Consider the following 12,129-nt stretch of genomic DNA (forward strand, 5'->3'; position numbering starts at 1 on the left):
TTTCGTGGGTGAATATACCAGCTAGCAGAGAAAGCAGGTTAAAGGTCAAAATATAATTTATCATGTGTCTTTTTCACTGAAGCAAGGAACCTTACTGTTTTGTTTAACATTTTCAGCTATCATTCATGTGTATAATGTTTAATATTGAGTTTGAAATGAATAGTTTCAGAGAGAAGACCAGTTGTAGCTACAGACAAAACCACTATTCTGTTTCAAAGTCATGACAGTGAACTTTCTATATTTTTTCAGCGAATTTTGGATAAACTAGTTTTCCTTGATGCATACAGTGCCTTTCTTCTGAACATGAACAAAGATTTATATTGGAGTATGACTTTTTCACCTGGACATTTCTGTGTTAAGTAGTGCTGAATAATGATCCTTGTCTGGGAAAATCAGAAAGTCATCAACCTGCTCAGCATGCTTTAGGTATGTTTCTGGTAGGATCCTAGCCAGTACTCAAAAGGCTGCCTGAAATCAGGAATAAGATTGACATTGATTTCCTACAGGTTGTACAATAGGAATGACAATCTCTGGGATTGATGTCTGGCTGTCACATCAGGTAACGATATATTGGGTGCCTTCACATCCTTTGCCCAGTACTGCCCACGTTATGGAGGTACCAACAAATCCCTGGTAATTCTGCCCAAGTGCTTGCCCTGTGAATAAGTTCACAGAGTCATACAGCACAGAAACAGACACTTCGAACCAACCTGTCCATGCTGACCAAGTTTCTCAAACTAAACTAGTCCTACTTGCTTGCATTTAGCCCATATTCCTGTACACTTTTCTTACTCATATACCTATCCAAATATCGATTAAATGTTGTAACTGTACTGGCGTCTACCACTTCCACTGGCAGTTCATTCCATATACGAACCATCCTAGAATCATGGGATCCCTACCATGTGGAAGCAGGCAATTTGGCCCATCAACTCCAAAATGAACCTCCAAAGAACATCTCACCCAGACTAACCCCAACCCCTGTAACCCTGTATTTAGCATGGCTAACCCACCTAGCCTAAACATTCCTGGATACTATGGGCAATTTAGCACGGCCAATCCACCTAACCTACACATCTTTGGACTGTGGGAGGAAACCAGAGCACCCGGAGGAAACCCACACACACACTGGGATTATGTGCAAACTCCACACAGACAGTCACCCAAGGGTGGAATCAAACCATGGTCCCTGATGCTGTGAGGTAGCAGTGCTAACCACTGAACCACACGCTCTGTGTGAAAATGTTACCCCTCAGGTCCCTTTTATATCTTTTCTCACCTTAAAAATACATCCCCTAGTTTTGAACACCCCCACCTGAGGGAAAAGATCTTGCCTATTCACCTTATCTATGCCCCTCATGATTTTATAAACCTCTATAAAGGTCACTCCTCAACCTCCTACGCTCCAGAGAAAATAGTCCCAGTCCATCCAGCCTCTCCTTATAACTCAAATCCCCCAGTCCTGGCAACATCCTGGTAAACCTTTTTTGAACCCTCTCCAATTTAACAGAATCTTTCCTAAAGCAGGGCGATCAGCACTATGCATTGTACTCCAAAGTGGCCTCACTATGAAATATCAAACTTGACTGGACTGGCCACATAAATACTGCAGCAACAAGAGCACATCAGAAGCTGGGAATTATATGGTTAGTATCTCACCTCCAAACTTCCTAAAGCTTGTCCACTATTTTAAAGTTACCAGTCAGAAGTCTGATGGGTACCTTGATGAGTGCAGTTCCACCAATGCTTTGGAAGAGCAACACGAATTGGGAAAATGCATTCTATTTAATCTGCATTTAATCTTTAAGTCTAGTTATCTTAAGAATCTATTTCCTCCACTATCAATGCATAATGGCAGCAATATGTGCCATTACAAGATGCAGTCCATCACTCACCAAGGCTTCTTTAAGAGCAATAACCAACCTACAAACTCCACTGCCCAGAATAACCAAGGCAGCAGGTAAATGGAACACTGCTCTCCGCATGTTCCCCTCCAAGTCAACACTAACCTGACTTGGAACTATACTCCACACTTCTTCACTATCGCTGTGTCAGAATCCTGGAACTGTCTTCCTAGCAGCACTGTGGATACACCTACACCCAAGAACTGCAGAGGTTCAAAAAGGTGTCTCACTATAATTTTTTACAAGGTAATTAAATCTGGCCCCGCCAGCAAGGCCACTTCTGAAATTAACAAAAGAAATCTACAGGTAACAGAATTAACTTTATTTTAAACAGGATACATTCTATCAAGAAACTTGCCTGAAAATGAATGTGATTTTCTAAATGCTGCCAACCACAATTTAACTAAATGTGAAGTGTTACTGTGTCGACTCTCTGCTGACTTTACGAGGAACTCTGCTAGACTTGTGACAACACAACCCAAGATTATCACATTAAAGTGTTTCTTACGGGAGACCATTCCTGCGCCAACCATTTTGGGCAGTCAAAGAGGTTACAGGGCTGAACGACAGGAAATTTCTGTATATACATGCACTTCCACTCCTCGACGGTGTTGACTTGTCCATTAATGTCTTCCTCCACACAGGAGACAGTGCGGAGCTGAGCACCTCCACCACACGAGCTGGAGCAGGCAGTCCAGGGGCTACTATCCCATCTAATAACACAGAACAACAATCAGTGTCTGGCAAACAGCAGCTCCAGGCAACGTATAATATTACACAATGCAAGGAACACAATTCTTTTTGTGGGTTCTGAGAGACATGCGGCCTCTTTTGCGTGATGCATGCGGCAGCTTGGAATTAGAGTTTGCAAAATAGTTACCGAACTTTAGCTTCCAGGAGATAAAATGAAGAAACATTAAATGCTGGAAATTGGAAACAAAGCCAGAAATTGCTGAAACTACATTACAGGTTGGAATGGATCAGTAATTTGGTTGGACTTTTCAACAAAGCTCAGAGGCCGAGATCTAATGCAACGTCACACTTAAAAGATTGACCCATTTTTCTCAGATGCTGAAATGACCTACTGCACATTCCTAACATTCTCTGGTCTTGTTTTTCCAACTTCCTCATTGTGCTATAAACTATTTGCCAGAGATGAATGTTATTGTGATATCTAAGTGCAGCAAACTAATTATCAAAATGTATGAAACAGCATAACAGTCACTGTAGCAAACAACAAGGTGATTTTTGCTGCATATAGTAAAATAATAATACAGGAAGAAATTTTTGAAGGGATTGTTTAAAAATGATAAATTCTTGAAAATTCTAAATTTTGCAAGGAGAGATGTGTGTGTGTGGGTGTGTGTGTGTGAGAGAGAGAGAGTAGTGGGGGGAGGCGGTGTCTGAGGGATTATGTCGGTGTGTACGAGAGACGGGGTGAGGGGAGGTATGTGTGTGTTTATGAAGGAATTCTATCTGCATGGAGAAATGTACCCCTGGCTGTCCTTGCTTGCCTGTCCATCTACATGTCCCTGTCTGTGTGTCATGAGCTATTTACTGACAGTAGCCATAAGTTCAGTGTTTCAATCTTACTAACAATGAATATCAGAGGATCTGGGAATATAAAGTACATTTAGATTTCAAATGGAACCAAGTTAGAGCACACAATTGGATCGTTGACATCATGATTTGAAAAAAAACATTATTGTGCCACTTGTGTCATTATTATGTGAAATGGTTGCAATAAAAGGGAACTTTGAAACCAGTCAAATTACTTATAGCTCAACCAGAGGTCATTCCATTCATAAGTGCAATATAAATTACAGCAATTTCTTTGGTATTAGTTATGAAGACTTATATATTTACTGGTTGATATGGAAGTGTTATGGAATCCTATCCAATCACACATATTGATAAGACATCAAATTATAAAAAGGAGGTTTTCCTTCTCAGGAACACAGCCACATGGTGATATCAGCTCCACAAGTGTTGAGAAGCTTCAAGAAACTCAATTAAAAAGTAATTTTTGATATGCAAGTTCAGACACTGAGTGACAGTAGAAGATATTCATCCCCCGCAACTCTTCTATTCAACAAACCTCGGGAAATGAGATGGAAATTTTCAAAATATATCAATTAAGGAGGCCTTCCATATCAACAAATATGATTTTATCTGATTTTGGAGTAATTTAAAGAATTTTGTTTGTTACACAATTTGTCAAGGGATAAATAAAATAAAATGGTTTTATATGCAATCCTGGAAATGATCCTGTGTACAATCTGTCAGAGGGCAGAATGAGACTCTAATTTTAGACTTGCTAGAGACACAGTTCTAAAGGTTTAAATCCTACAGTGCATCTTCAATTTTTTCTACTTTATGATCTGTAATCACTTTTATGAAGAATACTGTGATTAACCAAAAATATGAACTAGTCATTCATTTACTTAATTCAGAGGACAGGCTGCAACATTTTCCTTGGAATGTGCATGTTCTGTGTCACTCTCAGAGCAAAACGCTCATCAGAATCTAATGTGGAATCCCACAGAATGCAATCATCCTGTGAAGAACCTTATGGGATTCAACCTTTAAATGGCTCATCATTCCATTTTTAAAGGGTGCTCAAGGTATCTGAATTGCTTTCAAGAGTCTAGAGTTTAAAGTGTAAAGAATGTTGAGAATAATGTGCTGTCAGTACGAAATGATCTTGATCTTGAAATTTTCAACATCATGAAGGGAAATTTCAGTCAATTTGCGTAAATATTCATTTTAGTGAGAAGTTTGAAATACAAGGGTCTGAAACAAACAGTAAGGAAGTCAGGTGGACCTTTATTACATGGAAATTGACAATGTCAGGAGCAAGATACTAGCCACCAAAAGATTCAATAGGAACACAGAGTAGAACATAAACTTATTCACTCAAGAAATAGTGAGAACCTGCTATCATAGGAAGGAGCTGAAGCAGATTGTAATGATGCATTTATTAGTTAGCAAGACAAGTATATGGCAAGAAGGGAATGGACAGTTACTACGGTACATTTGTAATAAGTAAGATGGGAGAAGAAACACTAGCATGGAGCGGCAGAATTCTTATCCATTCATGGAGTGTGACGTCATTGTCTCAACAAACATTTATTGCCCATTGCTAAGTGCCTTTGAGAAGATAGTGGTGAGCTGCCTTGTTGAACTGATGCAGTCCATGTAGTGAAGGTACAGGACATGGACGTCAGCAGTTAAGAAGGGAATTCTGGGATTTTGACACAGCACCTGTGAAGGAATGGCAGTATTTTCCAAGTCAGTATGGTGTTTGGGTTCAAAGAGAACTTGCAGGTGGTGGTGGCTTTCCCATGCATCTGCTGCTCTTGTCCTTTTCATTGATCGTGATTATGAATTTGGAAGATGCTGCTAAACAAGCCTTTGGCAAGTTGTTGCAGTATATCTTCAAAATCCCACACACTACTGCAACAAAGCAGTGATTAAGGGAGCGAAGGTGGTGGATGGCAATGACAATCAAGCAGGATAATGTTGAACTTTGAGGGTTGTTGGAGCTGCACTCTTCCAGTTAAGTGGACAGCATTCCATCACACTCCTGCCTTGTACCCTGTTCTGGAGGTGGGGAGGTGGGGGGAACAGGCTTTGGGGAGTCAGGAAGTGAGTTACTCACTGCAGGATTCCTAACCTCTGACCTATTCTTGTAGGCACAGTACTTATATGGCTTGTCCAGTTCTGTTCCTGATCCAAGGTAACCCCCAGGATGTTGATAGTGGGGTATTAAATGATGGCAATGCCAGAGAATATCATGGGGTGATAGATATTTTAACTTGTTGGAGATGGCCATTCTTTGCTATTTGTGTGGTGCGTTTGTTACTTGATGCTCATCAGCTCAAACCTGAAAGATATCCAGGTCTTTCTGCACGGACTGCTTCAGTATCGGGAAAGTCATGAATGGTGCTAAATATTGCTCAATCAGCGAACGTCCCTATTTATGATGCACATAAGGTCATGGATGAAGATGGCTTGGACTACTCTGAGCAATTCCCACAGTAATGCCCTGGACTGAATGGCCAAGTCTCTGCATGCATTTCTGGCTGACTGCCCAAGCATTCATTAGCCTTTAGAAACAGTTGTGCCCAAGGGAAAATAGTGCTTGATGGACAGCTTGTTCTCATATATTAATTTTTCAATTGCTCAAAGTTTATTTATACAAGATAAAAAGTTATCAATGCTTGCATTTTCTCCTCTTGTTACTTTCGACATCTAGTTGATTGACACTTTTATAGGGCAGTTGAAAAAGCAATCTTTCCCAGAGAGAGAGGAATGAATGAATGACTGGTTTATTAAAGATTTTCATACATAATATTGTTATTATATGGTTTGTTGATTCTGGACAGAGTGCATTCTGGGTACACTGGCATGATGTTGCTGCAGGTTGCTACGAAATGCATAAGAGACCATGACTGGTAGGTGGAGGAGCATAATTTGGCACTGAGGGCACGAGGGGACATGGGAGCTACCTTCTGGGGGACAAGGTGGCATATGGGGGTAAAAGGTCCCATGCCGTGGTTGGAAGTGCATAGGTTACTTTGGTGGTGGTGGGGGGTGTGAGGGGGTGTGCATAAGTAAGATGTTTTGAAACTATCTTACACAGACCACAGATCAATACCCTTCTATGGAACTGTGAACCATGACTTCTTAAAAGGTTGGCCAAGTGCCACCAAAATTGCTTGATACTAGCAGATCCTTATCCTCACCACAGAACTAGCCAGTTTTGGAAAGCATGAATTGTGATCAGAACTGATCCACATTAACAAATATTTTCAAGTTTCAGGTCCTGGATGCCATTTTTAAGGATCCACAGAGTCCTCAAGACCCCACAAAAATCAGTGGTTTTTTTTGCTTCATTCATGGATAAGGGAGTCGCTGGGTAAACCAGCATCTATTGTCCATCCTTAATTGCCCAGAGGACAGTTAAGAGTTAATTACATTGGTGTGGATCCAATCACACACAGGCCTGACCAGGTAAGAAAGGAAATTTCCTCCCCTGACTGAATCCCATTGCAGGAGTCAAATCCCCACAACATTACTCGTGTCTCTGGATTAATAGTCTATTGATAATACTACTGGGCCATTGCCTCCCACTGGTCTCTGACCTTATTAAAATAATGTTTCACAACCCCTCCTGCAAACTGTGCTGGCGGTAGAGATTGAATCACTTGTAAGAAATGAAAAACTCATGCAAGTCAAATTTAAAGAGATGGGAACAATTAAATACAAGCGTACGCAAAAAAGGTATCTGAATACTTTAGAAAACTTCTGGAGAACATTAAAAGATATTGTGACAATACTATGGCTTTAAGAGGTGTATTTTGTCTTTTTTTTTCTAATGAAGAAAGGTTGAAACAGAGGTGAAGAGAGGTCTTCTGAAAGCCAATGAAGTAAACAGCTTGTGAGGCCTTGGGTTTCTTTCAAAAGTTAGAACACTAGAAGGAGCCTGAATGGGTGGAGTCAAGCTCCCGCAGAACCAGGGTTCTTAACTTTAGCTTTCAGCAGTTGCTGGGATTGTGAGGCTGGATGTGGAAGCTCTTCTTCCACTTTCTGTTACATTTAAAAGCTGGAGTTCTCTTCCTGTTGCCAGGATTGCCTGTGACACAATGGATTTTACTGAATTTGCCTTTGCTAAGGGTGTGTTTATGGGATGTTACTACATTGGAACAGTTAATTAGTAGTAGTAAATACATATGTTATTTTGTTAAGCATTTTAATACAGTTACAATTAAGCCAATTCCTTTCTTTTATTTTTACTTTCTCTGTATAAGCAGATTAAAATAAAGTGTGTTTTGCTTAATGTCAAGTAGTTTGACCAATCGAATTGTGTCTGGAATGAAGGGCTCCACTTATCTTTAAAATAAAAAAAGAAGTTAGGGTCTAGGTTACCTTCTTAATATATTTTGAGAGGTTTGGTCTGGTCCATAACAGTAGCTCAGTCAATTAGTAAGCTCAACAGAAGGTGCATGGGATTGAGGAATGGCCAGGTGGACACTATAAATACAAGGGCCAAACAGGGCAGCATATGGAACCTCAAGCTGGTGCTACATGAGAAGCCTCTGAGGAAGGCATATTATCACAGTCATGCTCAGTTTAGTTTTCCTGCTTTCAGAGAGATGGTTCGTGCTATTGTGTCAGATACAGCTAAAAGGGGAACATGGCCTCCCTAAAATCCAGCATTGTCTTCTTTCATGCTACACCGTAAAGGCATGAAATACAATGATTAGGAACTGAAGGACCTTTTAGCTTTTGAATAAAACTCTGTGGTGAAGCCAATGGACACATGCCTCAATTAGCATCACCTCAAACACAGGAGTTTACAACACCTATGCCAGGCTTGATCCAAATATCAAATTGGAAACTTGGTTGAATTTGCTATCTGCTGAATTTCTGAAGTTGGGAAGGTTATGAGCTGTAGAGGAAATCAAATGAGCTGCAGGATATCAATATCTATCACAAAAGAAAATGGTCTGTTGGTATAGTCTTATTTAAAAAAAGACATATTTCTGATTCACCAGCTCTGTCAAGTTGATTACCTGCATGCTTTTCAGTGACTGGTCGTAAAGGACGAAAGTAATGATGACTCCTAAGGATTGATGAGTTAAATTCAGGAGGCAACGTTTGGGACTTGGGGGTAGTGGGTAGAGACAGAGGAACAAATAGGCATATTTATAATGGTGAGAATTATAACTAACTGTCTCCTGACGATGGATAACCTTAAAACTAAATCTTTTACATTATCTTTATAAGCATGTTGAACATCAACAGCAAAACATCAACAACAACTTGCTTTGTATTACATTTTCATTGCTGCGGACAATTGAGTGGGCGTGAAAATCTTCACAGACTGGACTGTAGTAGACAAAGTAACGCAGAAATAAAGACAGCTATAAGCCTTAAATCCTGAGACACATTGTGACCAAATGCAGAGCAATGCTTTATAAGTCTGTGAGCAGCATCATGCATCAACTGATGGGAAAATGAACAACAGAATAATTATACTGCGATAACGAAAGCAGAAGACAGACAAGAAAAGCAGCACTGGATCAGTCACATTTTGACAGCTTGTGCAAAGCTTGTGCCAAAGCACCAGCAACCTGCAACAGGCAAGTGCACGATTAACAATAAGAACAGCTGACAGCTTGAAATGGTGAATGGGACATTTCGTTAATTTGTTGATTAAGCTCAGCAGCTCATTGCTTTATACTAATTTGCTTCCTCCACAGCAACACCACTGCTTGTTTAGAGAAGTGCATTTCCACAAAGCAGTGGCGTTTCATGAGATAGTCTCATTGTACTTTGCCTAATTACCAAGTACATACATAAATTTGATAGGTCATTAGCCAATTATTCAACAATCAGTACATTGCACAAACAAAAAACACTTGACAGAGTCTCCATGGAAGTTTTGCTCAATACAAAGAAGTGTCCTAAGATCTTCTTAAGTTTTGTTTCAGCATTTTAAATTGAAAGCACTTTCAAGAAACATGATCAAATGCTTAATTCATGGCAAAAAAAAAATCTTCTGCACCTTTGTTCATTCCCCTTCTCTCTCACAATCTATCATCCTCACTTTCATTCTCTCACTTTCTCTCATTCTGTCCAGGCTGAAGCTGTCTCACCAACTGCATCAGTATCATTGACTTTAATCAGCCGTATTACATACCGAGGAAGAGGATGGAAGTGGTCGAAAGGGATGATCTGCTTGTAGCCATCACTGTGAGGAACAATAATGCCAACTGTCTGAGTGAAAGGTGTATACAACAAAACAGACACGAAATAATTCAATGTAAAACATCAGTGCATTCAACTGTTGTTCTCTAACTAGAAAATAAATTGGAAAGCAATGGAATTGTTTCAATTATTGAATAAAAGACATCAGATGAACCCAAAATGTAATGTTGATATTGATGCTCAAACTTTTTTTCATATGGACAAGCATTGGAGTATTCATCAAATTGAGAAACATTGGAATATATTATTTTCTAAAACTTACTGAAATTCTCAAAATGGTGTGAATTTTGCTTTGAAATGGATGAATCTTGTGGTCCGATCTGAGATTCTGTCTCCAACATTTGAAAATATATATCATGATTATTCAATGCAGGTGGAAACAGTCAGCGGTAAATCCTTTCATTTATAACATTAGATAGCTCATTAATATCCATTAATCTGATTGCTGTCACACACATCATTTGGACTGTGCTGTGCCCAACACTCCATTGTAGAATATTAATTAACAATGTATATGTACATCCACGTTCCATGCTGCGAGAATATCTCGTGTAAAGTAAGAGCCCTTTCTCACAGCGTCAACCTCGGCGAAGACAGAGAGTAACTACTTCCCCCAAAGGTTAATTTGAGGACAGTCCTAATCAGATCAAAATTGACCAATGCTTCTGAAATTATGGTAGGGCCCCAATGACTGTTGTCGAACAAACAGACCTAAGGGTGCAGGTACATAGTTCCTTGAAAGTGGCATCACAGGTAGGCAGGATGGTGAAAAAGGCATTCGGCACACTTGCCTTCATCAGTCAGAGCACTGGGTAGAAGAGTCAGGATGTCAGCTGTATAAGATATTGATAGGGCCACATTTGGAGTACTGTGCACAATTCTGGTCGTCCTGCTATAGGAAGGACGTTATTAAACTGGAAAGGATGCAAAAAGGATTTAGAAGTATGTTACTGTGAATGGAATGTTTGAGTCATAAAGGAGAGCTGGATCAGCTGGGACTATTTTTCCTGGAGTGTAGCAGGCTAAGGGGCAACTTTATGGAAGTTAATAAAATCAACAGGGGCATGGATATGATGAATAGCCAAGGTCATTCCCACATGGTAGGGGAGCCCAAAACTAGAGGGCATAGGTTTAAGGTGAGAGGGGTATGATTTAAAAGGGATCTGAGAGGCAACTTTTTCACACAGAGGGTGCTGTGTATAGGGAATGGGCTGCGAGAGGAAGTGATAGAGATGGGTACAACACAAAATTTAAAGGACATTTGAACAGATACATCAAAAGGAAAGGTTTAGAGGGATATGGGCCAAATGCAGGTAAATGGGACCACTTCAGTTGAGGAAGCCTGGTTGTGTTGGACGAGTTGGGTCAGTCTCTGTGCTGTATGCTTCTGTGTTTGCTATTGCTGGTCTCAACAATTATTTTGTTTCACAGGTCACAATTGATTGTTCTGACACAACGATTGGGGGTGGGGTGGGGTAAAAGGTGGATTGGACTGGTGGCAATGGTGTTGCGGTAATGTCACCAGATGATTAATCCCAAAGTCTGGGTTAGCATTCTTGGGATATGTGTTTAAATCTAACCATGGCAGCTGCTGAAACTGAACTCAAAAGAATGGAATAGAATGCTTGTCAATTGATAATTATATAACCATTGTCGATTGTTGTAAAAACATGGTTCACTCATGCCCTTTAGGGAAGCAAATCTGCCATCCTTACCCAGTTTGGTTGACATATGAACCTAAAACCCCCGCAATGTAGTTGACTCTAGGCTATTAGGGATGGGAAATAAATGCTGGCCTAGCCAGCAATACCCACATCCCATGAACAAATATTTTAAAAAAATTAGTTGTGAGTTGCAGCAAATCAAACCAGGAGTTCGATCTCCATCAAAACACAACTCAGATCATATCTGCTACATCCAAATTATTCTTGTTTTGTTGCGTGTTTGGAATCTAAACCTTTATTGTTCTAAAGTAATGTTGCTAGAGCTTCTGTAAGAACTCCTTAGTTACAGCCTGATCCAGATACACATCCTCTTCACATCAGGTTAGAGCCTATCTGCCTTCCAACTCTCCCTACTTGAACACTCTGCCCATTACAATATATTCAACATGTATAGTTCTCATATTAATCCTACTACTCTACATCTTCCCAAGTCTTTAACGCCGTTATATTTATGTTCTGAATACCTCACCCTGCAGTCTCAGACTTCACAGGGTTAGTCACTACAGTGTTTTGACTGATCTTCCTTATCTAGTTGTGGTTTCATTTTGAGGTTGAGGATGTTCTCCATTATCACTTTTGTCAGTGAGCATTCCTTGATGTTGGTGGTTGTAAATCTTTCTTCCTCCTCTTCTTCTTGCGAGAAATAGGTTTGTGTTTCTCTTGGTTCCAGTAATGTTAGATTTTTATATCTGAGTCAGAGATGGAAGTTGTGTTCTCATTCTCCT

The 12,129-nt window shown here is 40.0% G+C and overlaps 1 protein-coding gene across 1 annotated transcript in view; it reads right to left on the reverse strand.

Moving 5' to 3' along the window:
* The window catches only part of LOC109921924 (ADAMTS-like protein 1), a 499,722-nt gene that overhangs the window by 154,058 nt on the left and 333,535 nt on the right, over positions 1–12,129 (reverse strand). The window contains exons 11-12 of the mRNA XM_048595307.1: positions 9,613–9,663; positions 2,413–2,617 (exon numbers count right to left, since the gene is read on the reverse strand). Coding sequence (XP_048451264.1) covers positions 2,413–2,617; positions 9,613–9,663 — 256 coding nt within the window. The remainder of the gene's footprint in view (positions 1–2,412; positions 2,618–9,612; positions 9,664–12,129) is intronic.

The sequence above is a fragment of the Rhincodon typus genome, chromosome 3 (genome assembly GCF_021869965.1).
Source record: "Rhincodon typus isolate 14 chromosome 3, sRhiTyp1.1, whole genome shotgun sequence".
NCBI classification, from domain to species: Eukaryota; Metazoa; Chordata; class Chondrichthyes; order Orectolobiformes; family Rhincodontidae; genus Rhincodon; species Rhincodon typus.